At 41.9% G+C, this 27,437-nt stretch overlaps 2 protein-coding genes across 16 annotated transcripts in view; one reads left to right on the top strand and one right to left on the bottom strand.

Moving 5' to 3' along the window:
* The first annotated feature begins 1,531 nt into the window (after positions 1 to 1,531).
* Lyrm1 (LYR motif containing 1) lies at positions 1,532 to 23,149 on the top strand. Of its 9 annotated transcripts, none has more exons than XM_004855881.4 (5): positions 2,195 to 2,369; positions 3,911 to 3,938; positions 14,879 to 15,037; positions 20,263 to 20,355; positions 22,069 to 23,149. In XM_004855881.4, the coding sequence occupies exons 1-5, from the start codon at positions 2,353 to 2,355 to the stop codon at positions 22,183 to 22,185; spliced, it is 414 nt and encodes a 137-aa protein (XP_004855938.1). In that variant the 5' UTR covers positions 2,195 to 2,352; the 3' UTR covers positions 22,186 to 23,149. The 9 variants fall into 9 exon arrangements, with proteins under 9 accessions (XP_004855942.1, XP_004855938.1, XP_004855939.1 ...); XM_004855884.4 differs by lacking the exon at positions 2,195 to 2,369 and adding an exon at positions 2,443 to 2,590; XM_004855886.4 differs by lacking the exon at positions 2,195 to 2,369 and adding an exon at positions 2,456 to 2,603.
* Dnah3 (dynein axonemal heavy chain 3) overlaps positions 22,717 to 27,437 on the bottom strand; it is a 173,084-nt gene continuing 168,363 nt past the window's right edge. For all 7 annotated transcript variants that reach the window (XM_087208876.1, XM_087208877.1, XM_087208879.1 and 4 more), the window contains one exon: positions 22,717 to 26,682. In XM_087208876.1, coding sequence (XP_087065002.1) covers positions 26,329 to 26,682 — 354 coding nt within the window. In that variant the 3' untranslated portion in view covers positions 22,717 to 26,328. The remainder of the gene's footprint in view (positions 26,683 to 27,437) is intronic.

The following is a 27,437-nucleotide window of genomic DNA, read 5'->3' as shown; positions in this document are numbered from 1 at the left end:
ATTCCCCTTAAACACTTCCTATCACATCACTTACTTTCCTTAGCATTTAATCAAAATCTGTTTCTGTCTCCACCCCCTACTCTGATATAAGTTCCTTGAGGGAACAGACCTTTTGCTTGTGTTAACCTTTGTACATCCACTGCCCAAAACACCAGCCAGCACTTAGTAGCCAGTAAATGCTTGCTGAATGAATTTTGGACTTTTTATTCAATAGCCAACTAATGAGCTTATTAATAAGAGTAGTAGTCATGCTTTCATTGTATTTCTGTGAAATGCCTAACCACAGTTGCTTGTACAATCAAGGCATTAAAGACTTTGTTTTATCAGGCCTGAAAGCCCTGATAAATAGGACAGGACTTTTCTCAGCATCGAAGAACATCTGTTATGATAATTGTCTAGCAATTTGCTTATCAAGCTCAGTTACAGATAGATAGGATTTATGCACACTTTGTAATCAAAGGAGTCCTAAAATGTAGGCACCATCTCTTAAGACAGTTTCATATTTGACAAGATTTCTACAAAAATAAACACCAAAACAGGAATTATTACACTTCATTCTGAAATCCGTGATAGGAGAGAGCAGTCCTACTTGGTGATTCTTTTTTAAACCAACAAACTATCAACAAAGAATTTCTCCTAATTAATCTTTGCCTTATTCAATTTTTTTCACATCTATTATTGGTTTGTATTCTTTTTAAAATACAAAACACATCAGTGTCTCATTTAAGACCACGTGTACAAAAAGAATCCGCTAAACAAATAAGATGAAAATCAGCCCCAGTCGATTGTGTCACTGAAAACCTGTGTGCCGGTCACACAAATAGAGAAAAAGATAGAAGAGCTATTGTCCAATTGTAGAAACAAAAAAGTAATATGGGGTTTTCTGTTCTCTGAAGTGCATCATGAAGTGTGGGTGGAGAGAAACACAGAAATCCAAAATTAGACTAACATCAAATCATTTGCAAAGAGTTGACAACATGTAAATTCTCACACATAAAGTATTTAGAGCAAGAGACCTTGATTCTTGGGCCATGATGCCATTCAGGATTCCTTGCAAGGGCTCTGGAATTCCAGTATTCATAAAATAAAATGTTCATTATAATCTGGAGCTAAGAGGCGTAGAGAGAAACTCCCAATGTGATACAGCTTGTAAGTGAAGTATTACAAAGCTTTCAGTAAGATCTGGGATAGAGGCTGAACACCAAATTCAAAAGAGGTAACCAAGGTACTAAGAGCCATAGAGGGCGGAAGGAGGAGGGGTCCACGAATGCCACTCAGCCACAGAGAATTAAAGTGGAAACGAGGGGGGTGTGTGGGGAAGGATGAGGGGAATGGAAAAAACAATACATTTATCACGCCGTCCCACTTCCTACACAGGATACAGGCAAAGCCTCCAGCCCCATTACCTCCGGCACAGATGGTTATCGCTTACAGCAAAGGTGCACAGAAAGGCCTTCAGGTCTGAGCCCCTTAATTCCTAGGCTGTTAACGATTAGAGAAGGATGGGGGTGGGGAGGGAAATGAGGGCGGAGGGAACTGGAGATTCATCCACCACCTCCCCCTTGGGCTCCCACCTCACAGCGCTTACCCGGGACTTGGGACTAAAGTCTGCACCCTCTCCAGGTTAGCTCCGGCCCCACAACCCCAGGCCCTGGGTTGAGGGGTGCTGGCGGTTAGGAAGCAGAGACAGTAGGTAAGTTTTCTGAGCCCTGCGGCTGACACGCCACAGGCTCCCCTCACAGCCTCTTCTTCCAGAGGGACCAGTCCAGACAAGGCGCTGATTTCTACTTCTCCCTTCCACCCCTCTTTTCTCGAAGGAACCCCACCCCCGCCCCTTCATCTCTTAATGCTCCCCCCTTTTCCTCAACTCCCTCCCTCCCAAACTCACAGCTGCTCCAGAGGTTCCTCCAGTCAAACCCTTTCTGGAAACGACGGCGGCCCGGTGGGTCCAAACCACCTACCATCCCCGCTTGCGTTTCCAAGCTCCCTAGCCCCGCCGCCGCCGCCTCTTCTTCCACCACTGCCACCGCCTCCTTTTCATCTGCGGCCCACCGGCGGCGGCCGCCCCGAAGCCCCGCCCCCTCCATCGCCTCCTGCATCATCACTTCCGGTAACCCCGCCGGCCGCCAGCTCCAGGAGGGATAATGGGGGGGGGGAAACGGGTGGATGCTTACGTCATGACGTACACAAAGACGTGCGAAGCTGTCGCCAAGTAAGGGCAAAGACGTCGCCCGGGAAAAAAAAAGGGCTGGGAGGAGCTGAGCTGGACCATATTTTGATTGGAATGGGGGAGAAGGACAACAAAGGAGTAAAGGAAAAATAGGGAGAAGATGAGGTTGCCAATATTGTTGGATGCGGCGGAGAATGAGGTAGATTAGAAAGTTTATAGGAAGGCTCTAGACTACCCCTGACCTGGAACTAATGCTCCCAACAGAAGTCCTCCCTATGGTTTGGTCCGGCCTGGTTTACCCGACCGCCGGTGCTTGGTGGGCTGGGGTTCAGCACAAGTCCCGGTGCCGCCTCCTCCGGGCCCGCTAGGGCCTGCGGCGCATCTGTGGGTGGGGGAAGGCAGGACTGACGCAGAGTGAATGTAAGGAATGGAGGTGCTGACTCCAGGCGCGGGGAACTGGGGACAGGGGTTGGCTCCCCAGGGACTAGGATGGGGTGGGGGTGCGGGTGCGGTGTTGCTAAGAGACGCGCTTCTGTGACCCCAGCCTCACGAGGACGGCGCGGTGTCATCGCCACTGACCTCAGGGCCATGCCTCAAGGAAGTGGCTCGTGGGCCAGGAAGGGGAGGCCTGGTTTGGGGTCCATCTTGAGACATTTCTGAAACTTTTGGATCCTTTAAAGTAAATGGAAGATGGTAGGAGCAATTCCAGGGCGAGAGGTCGGTCTAAACTTAGCCCCCCTGTGCACAAACGAAGACCCTTAAGAGAGAGCCAGCTGCGTTAATTCCGTCGATCACGAAACTTGAGAATGAGACGAAAGCCTTGCTCCCTAACATTTCATTTGAAGAGGAATGAGCTAACAAGTAAACCAATAAGTATCAACAAGTGAGAAATATTCTCCAAAGACCGGGTAAAGTGATAGAAGACGTGGGGGAGGGCTGTTCAGAGGAGGCCACCACTGGGGGGAACCCTAAAAGAAAGGAGAAGGAAAAGCAGGGAATGAGCTGTTTAAGTGAAGATGAGAGCCAGTGAGATTGAAGCAGAAAGGGGCAAAATGTTCTGTGATGAAGCTGGAGATGTGGGACCTGATCAGAGCCTTTTTCCAAGGGCAGAGTTTGGCTGTTGTGTTACCAAAGGATTTAAAGAAGGATAGTGAGCTGACCTGATGGATATTTTTTAAAAATCACGCATGCTGCTGGATAGAGAAGGGGTAGTCAGACCTGATAAGAGGCGGTTGCCATACGCCAAGGGAGAGATGACTGATAGTGTTGAAAGTGTCGTCGCAGTGGAAATGAAGAGAATTTGATTCAGAATATATTTTGGAGGATCAACTTGCAAGACTTGCTGAAGTATTAGATGTGAAGTGTGTGGGAGAGAGATTTCCTAAGGGAAAACAATTTGGAAAGGAATATCAGAGTAAGTGTGAAAAGTCCATTAACAATCCAAAAGAAGATATGGAGAAGTTTAATAAAGTTAAGGGAAAGGTCATAATTGGGGCTAATAAATGTGAACTATTTCTAGATCACATTGGAAGAAGGTTCCCAAACTCCCCCAGGCTCATAAAATTTACAGATTGCTCAGAGAAGGAAAAGCTGGCAAAGGAGACTCTTGAAATAGACAAGACCTCAAAGATAAAAGGATGAGGTCCCTTTATATCTTGGAATAATGGCACTAACCTTCATAATCTGTGAGACTCATCCTCAAAGGCCTGACTCAAATCTCTTTCCTCCCTCCTCTCCCAGCCATCATTGCTTTTGGACTCGTGCACAGGTAATTTGTGTCCTTTCCAGAAAATCCAACTTCCTACATAAATGTTTATTTGCATGTGTGACTTTCTCATGGAAAATTTTGTCTTCTTGGCTCTTAGTACAGACCCTTGCCCATAGGTTCTAACATGGTTTGGCTGGGCAGGAACACAGTGTTCATAAGGTATCAGCCATAGAATTTAGTATCTTCTGACAAAGGGGTTTTTCTTTCTGTTGCTCCTGCCAATGCCACCACAATTATGGTCATTCTCATAATATAGTGGAAAGGGTATCAAAAAGAATAAGAAGGCTTGGGTTTCACTTTTGCATCTGCTACTGACCAACAGCACAGAGTAGAAGTTGCAAAATGGCAAGACAGATATTGCCTGCAAACATATTGCTCAACCCACAAAGTAAGTTCTTTTAATTTGCTTGCCAACATTTAAAAATTGGACGCAAAATCCAGATTATCACCTTCATTTGAAAAATCAAGACAATTTGACAACAGCCTGAGGTTCCCAGAGGTTGCTACGTAACATAACAAAGAGTCAACTAGAGCTATAGAATTGCTTTCCCTTTTTAATGTGGCTTATTCCCCAAGTGTGCAAAAGGCCTCTTCTCTTTTGCTCTCTAGCTGGCTGACCCCTGTGGGCATTTGATTGTTAATTCTTGGTCTAGAGCTATACTGTCCCTATGTGGCCGCAAGCCACATATGACTATTTAAATAAAACAGTTCAGTTCCCCAGACATACCGTATTTCAAATGCTCAAAGCATTATTTTGGCTGTGCTAGGGATTGAGCCCAGGACCTTTGCACTGAGCTACATTCCCACCCTTTATTTATTTTTTATATTTGAGAAAGGGGTGTTGCTCAGTTGCCCAGGCTGGGTTTGAACTTGGAATCTTCCTGCCTTAGGCTTCCTGAGGTTACAGGAATGTACCATCATGCTGAGCTCCAATGTCTACTACCGTCTTGGACAGACAGAACAGTTCCATCACAGCCTTTTGGTCAGCCCGGGACTGGAGAAATTTGAGGGTACTCTGGGTGCCAGTCATTCCCTGCATGCAAAAATGGGCAGTCATTACTCCTACTCTGAAAGGGCTTGGTCTAGTAAGGAGCTCCGGTACCTCTACAGGTCAGGAAGGTTGCTCCCTTGATAGTTATTTGAAAGGTAGAACTTGGAAACTATTCTGAAGACATGGTCCCCTGTGCAGTGTTGTTATCTAACAGTTAGATCTTGGGTCAGATGCTAGAAAGCCCCAGCTGTATCTAATGTTGTAACCAAAGCCCTTTTGCCAGTTTCCTAATCCAGTTTCTTAGAAGATTATCACAGGGCAGGAATGTAAATTAGTGTTTTGGCTTTCTGACTTTCCTAGTCGTTATGAAGAATGGAAGATTCTGGCTAGGGAGTTACGAATGACTGGTTTAGCACTGGCCAATTTCCAGCGGTTCCCAGTCATCTCTGACACCTCCTGCTTCTGGTAACTGGTTTGTACCACCTCTGACCCTTATCTTGTCTTTGCCTCTTAAAATATGCAGATAAGGGCCAGGGATTTAGCTCAGTGGTTCCACCGCCTGCCTTGCAAGTGGAAGGTCCCGAGTTTGATACCTGGTACCAGAAAAACCACAAAAAAACCAAAAAATAATAAGTATGCTGATAAGAAAACAGGTACTTCAATTTCTTTTGAATTGAGGGACCATAACTTGATCTCCAGTTAGAATTTCTGTCTCTGATGAAGCAGAGACATTGTTTGATATATCTTGGTCACAATGGTCTGATTGGAATTCAGCTCCACAGGTATAATCTTGTATGCTTCAGTGTTGTAATAATACACAGGGAGAGTTGGGGATTTAGATCAGTGGCGCTGCACCTGCCTAGCAAGCGCAAGGTCCTGAGTTCGATCCCTGGTCCTGGGAAAAAGAAAAGTGCACAAATGGTTCCCAACTAATTTACCAATGGTTTGACTTACGATTTCTTGACTTTACAGTGATGTGAAAGTGATACAAGTTCATAAGAAACCATACTTTGAAGTTTGATTTTTCCCTCCACTAGCAATATTAGTACAATAAATACTTCTTCCTAGTGGTGGACCTGGGGAGCGCACTAGTGCAGCTCTCAGTCAGCCATCCAGGTGAACAGTCAAAGCTGTGATCTTTGGTAAGTAGGTGTATTACATTATCTCCACTTGAGAGGTTTCCAGCTCATCAGGAGTTTATCAGGATTTAACGCCATTGCAAGTTGAGACACACCTGTATTTAGAAGGGTGTTTGCCTCCTGTGATTTGTTTGAGATAGTTATCTTCGAAATCTTTCAGATATTAGTATTTTGATGTTGCCTCTTGTTCTGAATAATTTTCATATTATAGAATCTAACCTAATAGCATTTCCTTCTCTACCTTGTCTTCCCTGCCCGCATCTCTGACACACCATATTGTCACTTTCTGTGTAAAAAGATGCTGTTTCAGAGAATAGCTGTGGTATGAACGCTTAAGTATGCCCCCACAAGCATATCCTGAGATTTACAAAACTATGTGGCATTACTCTCTCCTTTTTGGAATCCAGTAACCAAAACTGAATGTAGGGCAGAAAACAAGTCCGTGGTGTGTGTGGGTGGGGAGGTGTTGATCGATGGAGGGGAAGGACAGGTATGTGTGGGGGCACCGTTTCATTTGAAGATTATTCGATTGCAGTGACAATGATATTGTATAGGACACTGTGTATGGTGAAAAGTGCTCTGAAGGATAACCAAAGAGTATGAAACAAAGGAAGAAAAGTAGGAAGGAAAGCCTGATCGTGCCTTTGGTGTTGGCACTTGCATTGTATTTCCAGTAAGAAGTATGTGCTGTGGTCTGAAGATAAGGGGTGTCTCCAGCAGGGTTATTTACTCATACTGAAGAACAATAGCCTTTTACTGTACAGGGATTATTAATGATCAGAGGGAAACAGCTTTAGGAAAATCCATTACTACCACAAAGCAATAAATTCACTGACAGACCATGTACTTTTTTCCCTTCCCTACAGACGAACTTAGCATACATAAAGGAGGCCTCGCTATTCCTTCATTTCCTCCTGGGCAGGTAGCCTGTCCCTTGAAGTCCTAGTGCTAAGCAGCTGATGGTGTTTTTGTTTTAGTTTGTTTCTCCATAGCCTTCATGGTGAGCTATATCTCCACCCCTTTTTATTTTTTATTTTGAGACAGGGTCTTACTAAGTTGCTTGGGTCGGGCTCAAATTTGTGATCCTCCTGCCTCAACCTCCCAGAGTGCTAGGATTTCAGGAGCGTGTTACTATACCTGGCTCCTAGCACTAAGTGTTTTAATGAAGTGTAAGTAATTCCTACAACTTTTTGAAGAAGGTTCTGTTGTTACCTCTGTTACATTTTAAGAAACTGAAGCTCAGAAAGATTAATAATTTGCACCGTCAAGTTAAGTCAGGATTAAAACCGGTTTGTTCACCCAGAGCTCATAAGTTCATTTTTTGTATTATATCCTTATAAATGTAGGAAAACTTAAATGCCCAAAACCCAAACAGACGTTCTCTTCTATTTAGGGCACAAAAGTGTGATTACTTTTAAAGTGCTCTGGGATCTTCACTAGAGAGATGTCCAAATACCATTGCATGTGTCCTGGATTGAGAGTGGACATTACTGATGACTATTCTGTATTAATACTCCACTGTGTACTAGTTGTAGGAGTGTAATGAATGAGACTCAGTCCCGTCTTCCCCTTAGCCCCCCCCCCACAATGAAAAAGAAAGGCCAGACAAAACTACAATAGAGTTATGATGGGATGTGCTAGAGATACCAGGGCTCCACATAGCAGGGGCACTAACTCAGTCTCTGTGTGAAAAAGTCACCCCTCAAGAAGTAATAAAAACCAAAGGATGAGAAGCAGCAGGTAGGCAAAGTTGCATGAGATGGGCCCGCCCTTCACGTGGCAAGGAGGAGTCCTACCTAGGTTGAAGGAGACAGGGCACCAGGACACAGATGTGTGCTAGTGTACAGTAGATGTAACAGTCATTTTGTTTGGGTGGATTTCACATTCCACCCCCACCCACTTGCACACACATACCCTGCCTGGCCAAATTATAAAGTACTTGAGAGAAATTTCGGCTACACTGCAATCATTAGTTGTGATAAGAAAAACAAATTCCACCTAAGGTCAGGTCTTTCTTCAAAAGAATGGAAAGGGGTCTTCCCCTTCACCTCCAGGGCTTCAGAGTCAGGATCAAGTCCTCTTTCCTCTTTCGGTCCCATCTCTTGTTTGTTCTGCACCACTTTTTCTTCAGTAGAAGGCAAAGCCTCATGAGAGTTTAACATGTGGAATTTTGACATTCCTAAGACCGGAGTCATACTTCTATAAATTCCATCTGGGGAAAGGGAATTTTCATCTCTGCTCTTAAACTCCTAAGTGTTCATGCTTCAGTAGGCTTTCCAAAAGGGAGGAGGAGTGTCCCAGAGGTGAGGAAAAAGTGGTGAAGTGGATGAGGCCCCTAGAACTAGCAGGTCCTTCCACTGGCCTGTAAAACTAGGTTGGAGCATACCAAGCACCTTGGTGTGCCCTATGTAGTAGTTAACTGGAGCTTTCCCAGGTCCCTTTATAGTACTTACACCCTTAACAGCAGGGGAAAGGTGAGTGGGTATTTAGGTTTTTTTCTTTTAGATTGACCACTGCCTGTTATGATTCCTCATCACTGACTCCAAAATAAAAACACTGAAAAAGCTTGTAGTCAGACAAATAATTATCCAGCTTTTGAGACTTTTGATCCTGACTTTCCTGTCAATTAGTATTTGGTGGCATTAGACAAGACTCATGTTCTATCATCTGTAAGAGTGGTAGAATCATAAGCGGTTATGATGTAGTCTGAGTCCAGCACATTTTAGAAGATGGAAAGCAGACTGTTACTCCAACTTACAAAAATCTGCCAGTGGCCCGGGATTTAGCTCAGTGGTTCCGGTGCCTGCCACACAAGCGCAAGGTCCCGAGTTTGATCCCCGGTACCAAAAAAACCCCAAACAAAAATTTAAGTTAAAAATTTTAGGGGCTGGGGATTTAGCTCAGTAGTTTCACCACCTGCTGTACAAGCGCAAGGACCTGAGTTCGATCCCCGGTACCCAAAAAAAAAAAAAAAAAGAAGGGGCAAAAATCTGCCAGTGTCTTATTTTTCTGTTACACTGCAAGGTTCAGCCTCCCAACTGGTGCTGGACTGTGTTGACCTATGGCCTCGTCTCATAAAGGGTCTTGCTGCCTTCACATTAATCTTTGAAGTTGCTTCCTACGTCAGAAATTTGCTCCTGCTGTTCCTCTTCCTTCTCTGCCTTCCACTTAATTTTTCCCCTTAGCAGGTTTCTTCATACCATCATGACTCAGCTGAAATGTCACTGACCACCTAAAATAACTCATTTTTCATATGTTTGGAGCACATATCACTATCTGAAATTGTTTTTTGGGGGTTTGTTTGTTTGTTTTATATCATCTGGTTCTTCCACTGCAGTACAAGCTTTAGGAGGCCAGGGATCAATGGCTGCTTGTTTATCACTATATCCCTAGACCCCCATGTGCCTGGTCCGAGGTGGGCACTTAATAAATGTTGAGTAGATGAATTAATGGGTCCTTGAAGGGAAGACTTAAAGCCTGTGGTATGGTGGTGTAGGGAACAGGGAAAGGGGACATCCATTGCTCCAGACATGGTGGCAATATAATGATCCCCTACCCTAGTATCTCTTCTGTTATATCAGCTCCCCTTGGAATCAGAGGAGACAGGATTGCCACAGGGAATGAAAAGCGGAGCAGTCTAGCCAGGGGCACAGTCTTTAGAAGTGCTGATGTGTACCATAATTATTGAAGAAGGGAAAGGGCAGGTTGGATTTGAGAGTTTTTGTTTTTATGAGACTACAGTATTGTAATTCATACTAAGGTGCAAAAAATTTGCTTCCTTTGCTCTTTATATGGGAAGGGATTAAAATTGTTTAGTTCCCTTTGTTACACAGTCTGGGCTCTTTAAAGCAAACAGGGCCGGGGATTTAGCTCAGTGGTTTCGCCACCTGCTGTGCAAGCACAAGGACCCAAGTTCGATCCCCAGTACCAAAAAAAATAAAATAAAGCAAACAACAGACATTCAACAACATTTATTGAGATGGAGCAACCTATTTAGTGATTACCAACCTGGGCTCTGACTCCAGACTGTCTGGTTTGAATCCTGGCCCTGCCTGTTACTATTATTACTGCCCATTACTATTACTATGACCCTGAACGAGTTACTTAATCTCTCTTTACATCAGGTTCCTCCTTTGTAAATGAGAATAATAGTAGCATCTGCCTCATAGCATTGTTATGATGATTGTGGAGGTTAGGGGTAGAGCACCTTATAAAATGTCTGGCACACATTAAGTGGAAAGCAAATGTAGCTATTACTGTTACTATAATGAACAAAACATAGTCCCTGCCCTCCAGGAGTTTAGAGACTAAGAAGGAAAAAACATAATGAAATAACTGTAAAAGAGCAGTAGCTGGTTGTGATAGACACAGGGAGAAGGGTGCTCTGAAAAAGGCTTGTAGTAAATATCTCCAAGGTAAGGTGAGTGCCAGGAGAAAAGAGATTCTAAGTAGAAGACTCCACCAAGATAACCAAGCATAGCATAGCAGGCAGGGTGCCTTACAGCAGTAGCTCCCAAACCGTTACTCAGAATTATTATTCAGTTTTTGGTCTTATTTATATTTTAAACCAGTTTAAAATTTTTGGAATACATTTATTTAGAGCAAACTATGTCACATAGAATCTAAATCAGAGGTTGAATGGGCAATTCTAATACACATTAAAATAGTCACAACTAATAAATATGTGGAGTGTAGTTCTAAAATTACCACTCCAACCAAATTTTGGGATACCTGCATTAGGGGAAACTTCTCACTAGAATCAGAGGGTAAAACACCATCAGCAGCACCTGCCAGCCTTTTCTACATGGTAGACACTCAGTAATGAATTTCATCTCAGCACTTTGTTTACAGATGAGGCATGATTTTAGGCTAGCTTCCAGTCATGTTTCCTTCCAGACACACCTCATATTTTCTCTTTCCTCATTCTGGGATTTAAGGGTTAAGGAGATGGAAAGGAGCAAAGAATTTCAAGAAGTGTCAATCTCAGAGGAAATGTTATAAAACCTTAATTGTAAAGGTTCTGTAGGAATAGACTTCATAGCCAGTTGAGACTGCAGTTCAGATTGTGACCCTCTAAACAACTGAATGTTCCAGCCTAATGTCCAAAGGGAACTCCCAACAGACCCCATTATTTCAGATCAATCCCTGACGCTAGTGAAGGAAAAGTGTTACCTACCCTTGCATTAGTCTTTTTTTTTTCTTTTTTCTTTTTCTGGTCCCAGGGATTGAACTCAGGACCTTGCGCTTGCAAGGCACCGCACCACTGAGTTAAATCCCTGGCCCCTCTTGCATTAATCTTGAGAGAAATAAATGTGGCTTCAAGCCATTAAATGCACAGGGAGGAGAAGGCAGTTTTTGGGAGAAGGCAGTTTTTCTAAATGTGTTACCCTCTGAGAGCAAAGACAAAAATATAAACCAAAAGGAAAGGAGCTTTAAATTTTTTTTGTATATGACTGATTCTGTTTCTGCAGCTTGAAATGTTTTCATTTATTCAGCAAACTGATTATGTACCAGAGAAGGTGCTAAGATTTTAGCAGTAAATAGGATTGCTGCAGTCACTGTCCCCATAAAGTTTAGCATCTTACTGGGGGGAATGGATATTAACCATTACTTGAATGATGAGTGCTACAAAGAAGAATTGTCAAGAGCCATAGGAAGGTACAACAGGAGACCTAACCCAGTGTGTATAGATTGGGAGTGAAGGATTTCCTGAGCCATCCATGTCCCTGGGAACTGAAGGGTTTGGTCAGTAAAGGAAGAAGCCTTCAGGAAAGAGGGAACAAAATGAGAATGTGCCCCTAAGGCAAAAAAGAAAAAATCATGGCTTCCTAAATAACTGGGGAGGTGGGGTACGGACAGTAAGAAAAGAACAAAAACAAAAAGAAGCATTTTTCTTACCATTTCTGTCAAGACTTGGAAGGAAGTGGTTGGCTAGATTTGTCAATAGTATTCAATGGTGAATACAGCTTTAGACCCTTCTCTCTGGAAATCTTTGGGACTTGGGTTTTCTGGGTCACCTGATGTTGAAGAGAGAAACATAATCTGTCAGGATTAGTTTTCAAAGCACACACTAAAGTGTTTTGAAAATAGTCCTATTAAGTACCAATTATTAATGCTGCTTATTACATTGAATAACATAATTGCAGGGCTTATGTATCAGATTATGGTATATGGTGTATGCTTCAATTAGAGTTTGAAGCAGCAGTTTGTAGATTAGTGAAAGAAAACCAATAAAAGTCAGGCTTTGGAGAAGTTTACTGTGGTTTTAATATGCTTGTCTTTCGTCACTTTCCACTACAAGTATCTCGAAGTCAAGGAAGTTTCATCTATTAATGACTGGGAAGTGAAGCAATCATTAATAGCTGTCACTGCCCCTCAGAGGAACTGACTCACTTATTTTCAGATGAAACCATGGAGTTTTAGGGAGAGCTAGAAACTCAGAAACCTGTTTCCTTACCAGGAAAAATGTGATCATCTCATCTGGGTTTTTATTACGCATGATGTTCTCTCTTGCTGTTTATGAATTCCTTTTAAGCTTTTTTCTGTGAAGCATCGTGGACTTTAGAATTGGTGCTGTACATAAATTCTATCTGTTTAACCTTTGAATTGGGTGTAGTGCTTTCAAGTTTTCATCAAAAGTTAAACCTTGGTTCGTTCTTCATTGCTCAAGAAAAGTCACCAGGGTAAAGTAAGTAGAAGGGAGCAATCATCTTCAAAAGAGAAATTTTGCATAAGGTGATTCCTTGAAGTCACCTAGCATACTTAAATAATCATAGCCCCTTCCAGCTCCTATCATTCTTTAGCTGCCACATTCTAATAAGCGCAGGACCACCCCAAAGCACGTCAGCTCCAGGAACCACGCCTTCTCTTCAGGCTGGAAATGGATCATGGTTCCAGATGGCAGGGAGCAGCCTGCTTTCCGGTCCTGATGAGCCTGTTTGAGGAAAGCTCGGGACTCATAATGATAGTGCAAGTGGTTGGCCCTGCTAGTTACTCACCACATCTGTCATCTTCCCAGTCTGTCCTCTTGTTGAGGGAAGTACAATATTCGTTATTCTAAGTCTGACTAAGCAGAACCCTCCAGTGGTAGGAACTTTTTTTTCTATTTTTCCAGAAATTTTAGGTATAGAAATGTAAATAATAAAGAAATAGGCAGAGGTTTTGACACAAGTTAAAAAAAAAAAATACAGAGGGCCGGGGATTTAGCTCAGTGGTTTCGCCACCTGCTGCACAAGCACAAGGACCCAAGTTCAATCCCCGGTACCAAAAAAAAAAAAAAAAGATACAGGAAACAACTAATGCATATCAACAGAGTGTAGTGGGATATCTTCATACTGAAGCCTGAATTAGCATTGAGAATGTCTGAACTAAAGCTACATGGGACAATGTGGATGAATCTTAAAATTATGATGGGCAAAAATGCAAGTTGCATAAGTTTTATATGTATAGCATGATATATATTTATGCATGATAGTGTTCAGGGTAGCAATTCCTTCTAGAAGAAAGGAATTGGAATATGATTTGGAAGGAATACAATAGGAGTTTTTTGTTTGTTTTATTTGGGTTTTTTGGGGGTTTTTGTTGTTGTTTTTTTGAGGCAGGGTCTCCCTTTGTAGTTCAGGGTGGCCCTGAACTCACTAGCCCAGGCTGGCCTTGGACTTGTGGTGATCCTCCTGCCTCAGCCTCCCAAGTGTTGGGATTACAGGCATGCGCCACCACGCCCTGCAACAGGAGTTTCAACTATATACATAGTTTATTCTTCAAGGTTTGTTGAGGAAATATAATTAGGTCAATTCTCATTTAAATCCTCTGGAAATAAAGCTGATATTTCAGAGTAAAAAAAATTATTCATAAGATCTTCAGTCATTAGAACAGTTTTCTTTTAAAATTTTTATCAGTACATGTTTTCAGTATGTAATACAGTAACTACATGCATTGTGGAGAGTTGGTACATGTATAGAACACATCTCAGTTATTCTTACTGTATAGTTCTTTTTGGACAAGAGATTAGATAAATACTCTCGAGAAATATTTTCTAAAAGGTTATGATGAACTAAGAGAAATTGCAACCTGAGGGCCTCTAGGTGGAACTGAGCCCTACCTACTTAACTTTGTTTGACCTGCATGGTGTTGACATTTCAAATATACTGATTTAGTCTTTATGAGATTTCATATTATTAAAAAATCTGGGTTGCCAACTACTTTATGCTATCAGAAAATCTGGCATCATTAGGCCCTAGTTTTTAGTTGGTAGGAGCTGGCTGAGTAGCAACTGTTCCCTTTTCAGGGGACTGTGTCCTGTCCATTTGGCCACTGTCTCCAGCCAAGTTCCCTCGTTTATGTAGCTGGCCACACCCTGGAGGCCTTGTGTTCTCAACTTGTACACTAAGTTCTAGTTCTCACTTAACTAGAAAATTCAGTTATCCAAAATGTACCTTCTCTGAGGTACCCAAGTAGTGATACAGTTTTATTAAATACCACTACAAAGCATCATTTCTAAGATATTCTGGTGAGACTGGTTTTAAAGAATAGTAATTGTGATTTTTGGTTTTTGTAGTGTTTTTTTAAATGGCCTTTCTGACAAACAGCATGGTAGACCAACCCTCAGCCATGGGATGATGTAAAAAGCCAATTGCGAGATCACTGGAGTTTCTCTTATGCCATTCTGGCAGTGCTATCCAACAGATCTGTTGAGAAAGAACAGTTATTCCTAGACTAATTAAAGATCTTGATTTTTTAAAAATGTACATCTGCCTACTGTCAAATCACATTCTTACACAAATATTCTGTCTATTTTGGTGGGTCTGAAGATGACAACAGCAACGCGACAAGAAGTTCTTAGCCTCTACCGAAGCATTTTCAGGCTTGCGCGGAAATGGCAGGCGGCATCAGGGCAGATGGAAGACACCATGGAAGAAAAACAGTACATACTAAACGAAGCTAGAACACTGTTTCGGAAAAACAAAAATGTAAGTAGGCCCCTATTGGAGACTGCAAGGAGGAGAATAGTTTCTTTTGGTGCTAGTTCATTTCTTTTCTGACTTAAATGCAGAGGAGTGAGTAGAAGTTGCAGTGGCCCAGGCTGGGACAGAAAGCAGCCAGTGCACAGCTAGACTAGCTTCCCCAGCCCCTGGAAAGTCAAACTCAACCCAAGTTTCTCTTTTCACTTGTTCTAGGTCTCAGTCCAGCCCATAAGTAGCTCAGCATCTTTAGAAGGCCTTAGGAGTGAGGGCAATGGGAGTTTTCAGAGAAGTCCTTCCTCACACACTGTGCCCTCTGCCGGCCACACCCACAGGAGGTGTGCAATGTAATGTTTGTTCCAATTCATAAACTCATCAAAGCCTCCAAATATAAACCCATTCAGAGGGAAAAGAATAGCATTAAGAAGACACAAGTTTCCCTTCACAACTTAGCTTTGAACTCCTCTGGCTGACAGAGTTAAGTTACCCTTTGAGACTACAAAAATTAGTGCCTCCATTAGCTAGTTTAATGGAACTACACACCCAGACACCAGGGAGCCAGTTTGACCCATCCCAACAAACTATAAAGCTTTGGCTGTTAGCCCCTTGGGAAGATGGCCAGGCATGAAGCATGGAAGGAGGCTTTCTCGCTTGACTTCTCTTCACCCTCCTCATTGATCTAATGGACTCAATGGGTCTCTGTTTTCCCCATAAAACTTCCAAACAAGATTCTGTCACTACTTTCTCTTCCCTGACCTCTGCCTCTGTCTCTTTTCACCCTATCTTCTACATATTCTCTCCCACCAGAGAGGGTCCTCTAAAGGTAGCATTCTTCCCTGAGGACTGTGCAACCTGCAGCCGCCTTATGGCTTTACCTCTCACATCCGGACACCCATCCCTGCCCTGTAAGCAGCCACCTGAAGGACCTCACCACAGCCTAATAGTCCAAAATTGGAACTCATCTATTAGAGCGCCTTCCCTCCCAGCCTGCCCATTTCTGTCATAGCTCCTGTCACCACTCTGGAATTCTTTGTCCTCATTAAACAGGTAATTCAAGTGCCCACCATGTGCCAAACCCTGGACTAGGCCCTGGGGATATACAAATGAGCACAACCAAGACAGGATTCCTCACAAGATTTTTCAGTTAGAAATATAAGATATAAAATTACAATTCAAACAAGTGCTGCCAAAGAAATCTTTCTAAAGTACCTCCCCCTCTCAGGATCCATGAAGCCCCCATGCTTTACTCTTTCTTCTAACCTTTCTTTCCCTAGCCTCTCCACAGTCTCTCTTCTTATTGTAGACCAGTGCTTGCAAACTGAAGTCGATATACTCCATGAGGTCCTTACACACACAGTCCTCTGAAAAGTAGAACTAAGATATTATAGGTGCTATTTCTATTTTTTTATTCTTAAAATATCTATTTTGTATATATACTTAACGATGAACTTGTTAGTGCATGTATACAGATAGTCCTTATGATGGTTGGAGTTGTAATTTCTTGGCTTTTCAATGGATCAGAAGCAGTAAGCATTCAGTAGAAACTATACTTTGAATTTTGAGATATTCAGCACTTAATTATAAAATGGATTTTATATTAGATGCTTTTGCCCAACTGTAACTAATACAAGTGTTTAAGGTAGACTAGGCTAAGCTATGATTTCTAGTAGGTTAGGTGTGTAGTATTAAATGTATTTTGGATTTGCAGTGGGTTTATCAGGCTATAACCCCATCATAAGCATCTGTAATTTACAAATTAATACATTGATAAATTGATAAAAGTACACATGTGGGAGCTGTGGGCTCAGAAATTTTTTTTTTTTTGGTACCAGGGATTGAACTTGGGTCCTGAGCTTGAGGGGCAGGCAGCGGAACCACTGAGCTAAATCCCCAGCCCAGAAATTTTTTTATTGAAAGGAATAAGTGATAAAAATGTTTGGAGACTCCTAAGTATTTGGTCATACACTTATTTAGTCTTTGTTTCTTTTGTGTTGGGATCATTTTTTTCAACCATGTTATCAGCTCCTGGAGCACACAGACAATGTCTTACGCTTTTCTAGTATATTCCATGAGACCTGCCTTATTTCACTGAATTAATGAATATTTACAAATACTTTTATTCAGTTGACTCCAGGAAGTCTTCCTCAACTCCTCTGCTCTTCCCAACACCATGGTGGCCACTTACTCAGAATTATATAGCAGTCATTGCTCTTGTTAATTATATACCACTGTTCCATTTCTGTAGCTTCATGTATTAGAGTTGTTCTGCACAAGTAGTAGCTTTGATAGTTGAAAGCAGAGACCATAGACCTCATAGTATGTGCCCATTAAACCTTTGCAGACTTATTCACCTGAGGACTGCTCAAGACTAGGTTTTTGGTTATTGCAGGAATCCTTCTTTGCCTCTATTCGGATTGGTAAAATGGGTGACAGTGTACATGCTAGAGGGCAGTGTACATGCCACTGATGGTACATGAAATTATTTGGGGGCACACAGAGATGGTACACTAGTTTCTAATGTTAAGGTACATATTTGTGTTGGTAGGTATTTGAAGGCAAAGAGATTATCAAACCAAAATTTCACAAATAGTATTGCTTAGGAGAGAGTTCATTTAAAGAAAAATTTTAATTTTAGTATATGTGGCATGTGGATATGGCAGAATCATGCAGGGAGCCCAGGATTGCTTAAATTTGGAGTATTCTAGCTAAGCTCATTCATAGGGACAGCTGCAGCCCCAGTAGTTCCACACCCTTTAACCATATCTTTGTTAAGGGGTTTTCTTTTTTCCCTAATCCCTCACACAGACACACATACAAGGTATGCTCAGAAAGTACAATGAATGTTGTTTTATTTTTAAATTATTACAGTAAAAGATACATGTCATTAATTGTCAAAATAATCCCTTTCCTCGAATACATCCCATTGTTCTTGCCACTTTCTGAAGCAGTTCTGAAAGTCTTCCTTCATGAGGGTTGCCCTGTTGTGCTGTTCTGGCTGCCTTGATGTCCTGAATCACTTCAAAATGTTTACCTTTTATGGTCATTTTGACTTTGGGGAAGAGCTAGAGAAGTTACATAGTGCCAGATCTGGTGAATAAGGTGGATGAAGACACATTGTAATGTTTTATGAGCCTGCCTTTCTGTTGGATGACACTCCACAACGTCACTCACTGTACTTTTAATCTAACTGTATAAAGACACTCTGGAAAAAGGGCCTCCAGAACTGCTTCAGAAAATGGTAAGAGCTATGGGATACTCATATTCAAATGCAAGAGGGGCTAATTCAAGGGGGACTGAGGGCAAATGTGCCTTTTCCTGTAATAAAGTTTTGGAAAGTTTAGACATTCACTGTATATTTTGATCACATCTTGTAAACAATTTGTAACTTCAATTCCACTGAGTTTAATAATCCAAAGGTATATCATTAATTGTTCTGAATTCCAGTGGACAAATGGGAACTTGGGAATTATTCCCAATGTGGATAACAGAGTAGTAGCTTCTGAGAAACACGGAGGTCAGAAAGTTGAGCCTTTGCCCCAGGGGACTCAGCTGTGATTCTCTTCATTGCTGTTCCTGGAATTCTTCCCCTCTACTCGGAGAGGGACCAAAGAGAGGAACTCCCTTGGAATTTCCAAGCCACGTGGGCCCAGTCTTAGCTGTGGGTGTCATCATCTGAGGCTGATGCAATCCTAGCTCTTGTTTTTTTTCAGTGCTGGGGTTGAACCCAGGGCCTCATGCATCCTAGAGAAGTGTTCTACCATTAAGTCACCTACTCACCACCCACCCCCAACCTCTCTCGCTCTACTTTGAGGCCCAGTTGCAAGCATAGCATTCCACATGTTGATTCATTTTCCATCCTTGGAATGAAAGTTTCTCCCCTTCTCCTACTTGGCTGTTTTTAAGATGAACTTTTTATTACTTTACATGAAAATAGACTACCACAATTTGACTACTTTGAGATTTTATTTGGTTTTTTTTTTTTTTTTTTTTTTGGTACCAGGGATTGAACTTGGGTCCTTGTGCTTGTGCAGCAGGCAGCGAAACCACTGAGCTAAATCCCCGGCCCTACTTTGAGATTTTAAAAAGCTCTTTTGTTCCCTTTACTGAGCAATGGAACTTACCCTTGTCATGTAGATTATTAATAACACGTAGATTATTCTCTAGTATCTTACTCAGTGGCTTTCTGAATAACACTTGCTAAAACAATTGGGTTAACTTTAAAGTTAACCAAAATGGGGAAGGTACAAAGAAGCATTGTCATTCAGTGTTGGTGGGAATATAAATGTACAGATTGTTGGTGGAAATAGAAATTGATGCAAACAGTGGTGAGCTATGGCACACATGGTTTTTCTTTTAGAACAAAAGATGTTAATGTATGAGTTTTTTCTAAACTAAAACCTCACTATTCAGGTTTAATTGCAGTGTTGGCACTTTGAGGTAAATAAGTGGGCTTTAGGTTGCAGTTTTGGCACTCAACTCATCATTGCTCTAGAAAGTAGTTTGGGAATACTGTGAGGATCAAAAAATGCATGTAACAAATACTGTTTGTCCTAGAAGTTCTCTAAGGGTTTATCTTTTAGATGTATTTGCATGTGAGCCAGAAAAATTCCAGAGACATCTTTAACAGAATTGTTTATAATATAATGGCAAAACATTGGAAATAACCTAAGGGTCTATCAGTAGGAGATTGGTTAAATTGTAATAAAGTCTTACGTTGGAATTTTATGGCTTTTAAAAAGAATAAGACTGCTCTGGATATATGAATACACAAAGATCTTTAAGTTATGTTAGTAAAAAAGCTCAGAACTAAGTGAGCTATCATTTGTGTAAGAAAAAAGCTAAGTCTCTCTCTCTATATATATAATTTATATATATATATATATATATATATGTATGCGCGCATAGAAAATCCTTGGAAGGATGCACAAGAAACTGCTGATAAACTGTCCCCAAGAAAGGGAATTGGGGGACAAGGGTAAGAGGAAGACTTAGTCTTATCATTATATCCTTGGGTATTATTTGAACTATTTTTACCATGTGTATGTATTACCTATTTTAAGTATTTTAAAAGTTTAATCCATAGTAAATTTTAATTTTAAATTATTTTACATTTTTCAAAGTATCAATATTTAATTTACTGGCTAGTGAGCAACAAAAGTTTAGGAAAATGTATGCCTGTATTTATGTATCACTAGAAATACATGAAAACCTCACTTGTTTTCCCCTTTTAATAGCTGACAGACACAGACCTGATTAAACAGTGTATAGATGAGTGCACAGCCAGGATTGAAATTGGACTGCACTACCAGATTCCTTACCCAAGGCCGGTAAGTGCGCTTCTGTTAAGAGGTGGTGGGTACTTAATGCTTGCCAACCGAGTTATCTCCAAGAATGTGTGCCAAGAGGGCTAGAGCTTGCCAACAAGCTGAGAGCACCTGTAGGAGGCTTGTTGGAAACAAATTACCCTGACGTGCCACCAACCCATCGTGACAAACTAAGATGTCAGGGCACACCTGATTTCTCATCTATGTATAGCTTTCTCACACATCAAAGGAAAACCAGCTCACATATATAGTTTTCTCTTTTGACCGTCACCTTTTCTATAGAAATGCTTTTCCCCCCTTATCATAAAAGGCAGATGTGTTGTTACTAAAAGAATAAAGTCCGAACATTAAAGGAATGAAACCAGGCATGGTGGTGCATGCCTGTAATCCCAGCACTTGGGGGGCTGAGACAAGAGGATTGCCTTGAGTTTGAAGCCAGCCTGGGCTGCATAGCAAGGTCAAGTTAGCCTGAACTACATAGTGAGATCTTGTCTCAACAACAACAAACACAAATAAACAAACATTAAAGGAATGCATAAAACAGAAAGTGAAACTTGTCAAAAATTCCCACCCCATGGAGGTGACCGCTATTTATGTTATATTGGAAGTAATTGTCAATATTCAACTCTTTGACCTATAAAAGCAGCAATTTGATACTGTGTTGGCTCAACCTAATCGTTTGGTAATATATTATATATATGTACATATATGTATTTATATATTCTTCACATATGTGGGATTCTAGGCATACTGTTTTACTGCCTACATATTTTACTTTGTCTCCTCTGAACAACTTTGCATACAGTTCTACCTCAATCTTTTTAAATGTTTGCATTGTGTGCTATTGTAAGAATGTGCCATTATATTGAGGTGTTTCAGAAAAACAGAATCAGTGGCTGGGTATATATAAAAAAGATTTATTATGAGGAATTGGCTCACAGTTATGGAGGCTGAGAAGTCCCATGATCTGTCATCTGTAAGCTGGAGACCCAAAAGAGCCCAAAGGCCCAAGTACCAAGGGGGCTAAAATCCCAGTCCAAGGACAGGAGAAGGTAGACGTTGTAGCTCCGAGAACCCCGCAGGTAGTAAAAGGAATTCCTCCCTTCAGCATGTTGGAGGGTGCCATCCACACTGGGAGGCAGTCTGCTGAGTCTGCTCCTGGGGCACTAATCTCTACAAGCACCATCAGCGATACACCCAGAAATGATGTTTAATCTGACCCCATCAGACTGATACATAAAATTAACCATCATAGCCATAATTTACTCAGCTCTCTATTCGGAGGCATCGACGTTGGTCTCAATTTTCCACTACGCACTGAATATCTTTGTACACACATGTAATTTTTTCCTCTCCCTTGTTTGGATTCCTGTCTTGCTGTGTGATCAGTGACCATTAATTTCCTCCATTAAGGCAATATACAGAGAAGAGCACAAGCTTTGGAATCAGACAGATCTGGGTTCAAGTCCTGGTTCCACCACTTAATGTATAATCCTGAGCAAGTTAGCTTCTCTGAGCCTCCATTTTCTCTTTCTTATAGATACTGGAGTAATATTTTTTATGAATTTATTGTAAGGATCAATGAATGCAAATATTACAAAGATTAATCAGTGGTAGTTTTGCACTTAGCAGCAGCATAGTATTTAGTAAATCCTCAAAGAATGTAGGTGAGAGCAATGAGTATGAATTCTTAATATCATCATTCTTGTGATTCAGATTCATCTACCTCCAATGGGCCTCACCCCACTACGAGGTCGGGGACTTCGAACTCAGGAGAAACTGAGGAAACTTTCCAAACCAGTGTATCTCATGTCTCATGATGAAGTTTCCTAATCCAGAAGCAAGTATATGAAAATGATGACCCAACTAGATCTTGAATGTAAGCCAGATAAAATAGCCCTTCTCCTTGATTAGGGGCAGAAATTCAAATATCTTCTTCAGACCCCCAGAATTATTCCTCACAATGATGATGCGTGCCTCAACATCCCCAGGGCTTGTCAGGGTCTTGTTGCTTGAGCAGATGACATTAACCCTAGAGGTCATGGACCTTACATCCTCACTGCAGTCACCTTTGGAAATAAGACTGAGGGCTTGGAGGAAGGCTAAAGATAATAAAGCTGTTTATGAGAACCCCATTCACCACCCATCAGCTGATGCGAAGGAACAGGCTAGTTCCTGGAAGTTTTTGTGGCTACTCTGAAACATGTACCAGACCCAGAATATTTTTGAGGGGTTTTTTTTTTCCTCCAAGTTACATATTTTCTTACAACTTGGGGTTGTTGTATGTGTTTTTATTTTTTGGGTGGTCTTTTGATTCTTCCAATTTCCAGATAAATTCCTTAAAAGCACATCTTTAGATTGATCATGGTTTTCCATGGAAATTTTTTTTTTTTTGGTACCGGGGACCAAACTCGGGTCCTTGCGCTTGCGCAGCAGGCGGCGAAACCACTGAGCTAAATCCCCGGCCCTTCCATGGAAATTTTATAAGACACCAATTTCCCCCTCCCTATACACAAAAGTGCATGCCTTAGTAAATGTGTTTATTTCTCTTAAAGCCTGTGATTACTTAAGATGACTTAGGATCTGAAAAAACTTCCTTGAAATTCCTACTGCTTTCATTGTATTTTTCTTTAACATAACTGAAAAGTACAAGGTCTGAGCTAGTTTTCAAATTATATCTAAACAGAAATGGAGCAAACAGAGATGAGAATCCTTGGCGAGTTATTTGTATGTCAGTGTTACTACGTCTTAACTTCAAAGAGAGCGGGTATCACTAGTAAAGACAAATCTCTACCAATTTTGGTCTCTGTGTTCTTTTTCAAATGGGCTTTTGACTCTGAGAAGCAGCCCAGGGAAGCTGCCTCCTGTGAGCAGGAGCATACTTTATTATGCTCAAGGTAAGTATTGCAGAGATGGGGATGACTTAGAGAACAGAATGATATTGTACCAGTGGAGTAATAGCACGTAAATATTTCACACAATTGCAGCCATAACTCTGTGGTGAAAGAAGTAAATATGCTAGCAGGTGTGTTGGCCACTCAGTGAGCATTTGTCTCAGTTTGGCTTGAACAGGGAGACAAAAATCTCCCAGTCCTTTGGTCTCATTGTAGAAGCATCTCCATGCCCAGAAGTGCTTCTGACGTTTAAAGTATTGTCCATGCAATATAGGTTCTTTGAACTCAAGCCAACTACTTAATCTGGTGGTCAGCCAAGGAGGTAGTGATCTATTCCTGCAATGGAGGAAAAAAACTGGCTGGAATGAACCAAATGAGACGTAGCTTTGCCCATCTCCAGGACAGTCCCTTCCTAAGTGACTTGAGGTGATTGTGATGTGCAGTTTTTGCCTTGCTCTACTGAATGTAGAAAGCACCCTTCTCACACAGCCTTCTCAGTGGTAGAAGTCCATTTAATTACCAAGCAACTTTGAGTATCTCCGATGTGCCAGGAATTTTATGTCTCCAGCCTCCTTTGCAAAGATGCATATTCTGTCACTCAGTAGCAACACCATCAATTCACTGTCAAGCTTTCTTTGTAACCTGTTTTATTTTTAATAGCATTTTCCCTCTCTTTTCTCTCAAGGACAATAAAACCCCCATCTTCAGCCGTTTCAGGTAGAACTGACCTTCTGTAAATCCCCTCCTTCACTGTACTTTTCTTCCATCATTGAGAAGAACTGGATAATAGCTGTTTATTCAACAGCTAGGTGTGTTAGAGCCAGGACTGGCTTGCTGACCAGCTTTGTCTGATGTCATTTGCTGAGCTATTTTACAGGCAGGGCTGCTGCTTCTCCTGAGCTGATCTCTGGCCGTCTCTTCCCCAGGACTCTCCAGCCTCTAACTCATCATAATTTCTGAAGAGCATATTGCTGTTTCCCAACAGGAGACATTTTTTACCACACTGGGCGCAATTGAAAATGACTTCAAATTTAGGGCAATCTTTGTTTTTAAAGTGGAGGAAATTTTCTAAATTACAAAAATGTAATTCATCATACAGAAACATTCTGTCTCTTGACCCCTGAGAAATGACATGGTTTTGGCCTCCCTTAGGTTTTTTCACTGCTGAAGCTGGAGTTAGATAACTGTAATTAAAATTCAGTTGTTCTCTCAGAAGCCCTCTCATTTCCAGCCCTTTTACAGCTCACAGTGTGACTTACCCACCATCCAAGGTGAGGGGGTGTGGGATCCTGACCATCTTTTCATCCTACATGACTCACCATCTTAGTTGAAATGAAATAGCAGTCCCCACTATCTGTTCATCTTTTCCCCACCACTCTGGATAAAGTTGCCCCCACACCGATCCTCTTTTTTTTGTGTTTGTGATCTAGAGTCTCAGTACATAGTTCAGGCCAGCTGTGGACTGTGTGTGTAGCCCTGGCTGGCCTCGAATTTATGAGCATCCTCCTGCCTCACCCTTCCAAGTGCTGAGATTACAGGTGTGTGCTACCATGCCTGTTCAATTGTTTCTTTCTTGAAAAATATCTATTAAGCTAGTTACTTTAAGTTGTAGATTAGTTTCTCCTCACTGTCTTTATTGCCTTGCTGCAAGATTCAGGTAGTCTATTTCCCTTGCACTTTAGTGATTTGCTGATCTCAGAATTCACAGTCCTCAATCAGAATTTGGTTCATGCCATAAAAAAGTCATAGTGAAGTTTTCAGGAACACATTTACTTGGTCTTCAGAACCACCCCCACCCCTACCCCCCATTCAGGAAAAACCAAAGATCCCAAGTCAGGATATTTGTTCTGGTGAAGAGGTTGAGAATTGAGGCCAGACACATTAAGACAAAGCCTTGTGTCTGGTCATTGTGTAGTGACCAGTGGAACACCCTGAGAGAAGCCACTTAGAGCCAAAGAGCTCCATGAGTGAGTGAGTGAAGATTATATCAAGTATGTGATTTTTATCTCCCTTTAGAGTCTTCCAGGTGGCCCTGGGGAGAGATTAGTGATTGCAATTTCTTGAACATAAGAAGTTGGAGGCACCCCTCTCCTCCAGAAACTTACGTCAAAATAAAAATATGGGGAAGTGAAAAATGCAAGGATGCAAGAGCCAGACACATCTGGGCTCTTAAACCTGGCTGTACAAAGTGAAGAAATACTCAGTGATCTTAGGCAAGTTAATTTCTCTGAGCCTCCAGAGGGACAGACAATCACTCCCAGTATATAGGATCAAGTGAGATGTCTAAGGCCTGGACTCAAACCCTGGCACACGATAGGGCTGCAACAAATTTAGTTCTTTCATCTTGCCTTCCTGAAGCTTTAGCCATTGATGTGGGCTAATAGAAAAAGCAATTGGGTCCCAGTTCTACCACTAACTAGCTGGAACTCTGCATCTGTAAAATGGAGATAATACCTCTCAAGACTGTTGTACGATGTATATTTTAAATATCTCAAGAGCCTTAAAAGTATTATCCCAAGACCCTCTCAACCTCTGAGGAGCCTTGATGATTGCCCATGTGGGCAAAGAAGTGATTGAAATTGTGACAGCTGCAGCAAAATAACAGATAAAAAACAAAACTCGCAAGGGCTGGGTATGGTGGTGCACACCTGTAATCCCAGCACTAGGAGGCTGAAGCAGAAGGATTGCAGCCTGGGCAATTTAGCAGGACTCTTACACACTAAAAAAGGAGGGTGGTTGGTGACGTAGCTCAGGGTGAAGGCTCTGAGTTCAGTCCCTAGCACCCTCCCCCATACCCATAGGAAAGGTTGAATCCCAGTGGCTATGTTCAAATTTTACTTTAGTAGCTGCCTGATTTACTTATCTATGTAACATTTCTGCAGCCATACAATGAGGATAATAGTAATAATCTACTTTATAGGGGTGCTGTGAAATACTTGGTTCACAGCAATTGCCCAGATAATATAACATTAACATCATCATCATCACCATCATCATTGTGTTATATGACTCTCAAGAAAGGAAGGCTGGGCTGTAGTGGAGAGTGAAATGCTGTTTACTTTCTGTTTTGAGGCAGATGCCATCAGTTGTCCAGTTGGCACAGGGAGGCCACGCCTCGGTTTATCCAGTGCTTCTGGGGCCTGTCTGTTGGAAGCTCGATGGAGAGGACATAGTTGGTAGAGTGGCCTGTGGTGGAGAGGACACCCCTACGGGCACTTGTTTTGTAGACCGGACACACATAAATGTTCTGCTGCAGAAACAGTGCACTCTCCCCAGGTTTCAGCCAAATGATGGGCAACGAGTCATAGAGAATTTTGGGGAGAGATTCACCAATCTGCTTCGTTTTCCTGTCCCAACGGGCACCTTCTAGGAAGAGCCCTTTTATGTAGGCCCCATCTTCTGGGTTACTCTCCATGGCTGTTTCTTGTGTAGTCACCTGGAAGAGTGGAGAACTGTGAGTCCCATAACCTACCATCTTCCTATACAAGGCAAGAATGAGAACCACCCGGATTCAACATGTGCCTCTGCCAGGGTGCATCTCAGAGGACAAGGGGCTTCTGTGACAGTATTTCTGCCTGCTGCACATAAACCAGGTCTCATTCCTAGCTGGCTTCTGCCCTTATACATGGGGGGCATGGAGAAAGCACTAAAGTAGGAATGAGGAGGCCACATTAAGTATAGCCTAGTGCTCCTATACATCCCTTGCATTTTGGGAGCAGAATCTATGAGGTGCGAAGTTAGATTCTGATTCAGAGGCAAGCTGGCAAAACAGTTATGGGGGTAGCAAGAATAAATCTTTGATTTGACGGGTTTTGCCAGTTTTGTAGTGTAAAACTTCTACCATAGTTGATTTCAGGCTACCAACCAAGAACTAGCTCACAAAACTAGAAGAGTAAAAACTGGCTCCAGTGAGCTGGAGTGAAGTGTGCTCCGGCACACCACTGGTTAGATGGAGAAGTGGTAAAGTCACATTCCTTTCTAGTAGTCTAGGATAATAGGGAACGTGTGCGTGTGTGCGTGTGTGTGTGTGTGTGTATTGTGAAACAGCACAAGCTCCAGTTAACATCAGTCTAATTCTATTTTTTTGTTGCTGTTTTTACTGAATGGAATGTTTTCCCCACTTCTAAAGTCTACCTAACTGCATTAACATTCTTCCCAGTGAAGAGACCACCACGTTGAGTAGGCAGCATG

This window comes from Heterocephalus glaber, unplaced genomic scaffold (assembly GCF_053883595.1).
Source record: "Heterocephalus glaber isolate CG9 unplaced genomic scaffold, H.glaber_assembly_v1.0 deba00000943, whole genome shotgun sequence".
NCBI classification, from domain to species: domain Eukaryota; kingdom Metazoa; phylum Chordata; class Mammalia; order Rodentia; family Bathyergidae; genus Heterocephalus; species Heterocephalus glaber.
This window is presented reverse-complemented; position numbering and strand designations above follow the sequence as displayed.

Excerpts from the sequence above, each read along its gene's own strand:
- Lyrm1 (XM_087208900.1), top strand. The coding sequence starts at position 3,834 with ATGGCACTAACCTTCATAATCTGTGAGACTCATCCTCAAAGGCCTGAC. Across the intron at positions 15,038-20,262 it reads TGTTTCGGAAAAACAAAAAT|CTGACAGACACAGACCTGAT; the intron begins GTAAGTAGGCCC and ends CCCTTTTAATAG. Across the intron at positions 20,356-22,068 it reads AGATTCCTTACCCAAGGCCG|ATTCATCTACCTCCAATGGG; the intron begins GTAAGTGCGCTT and ends CTTGTGATTCAG.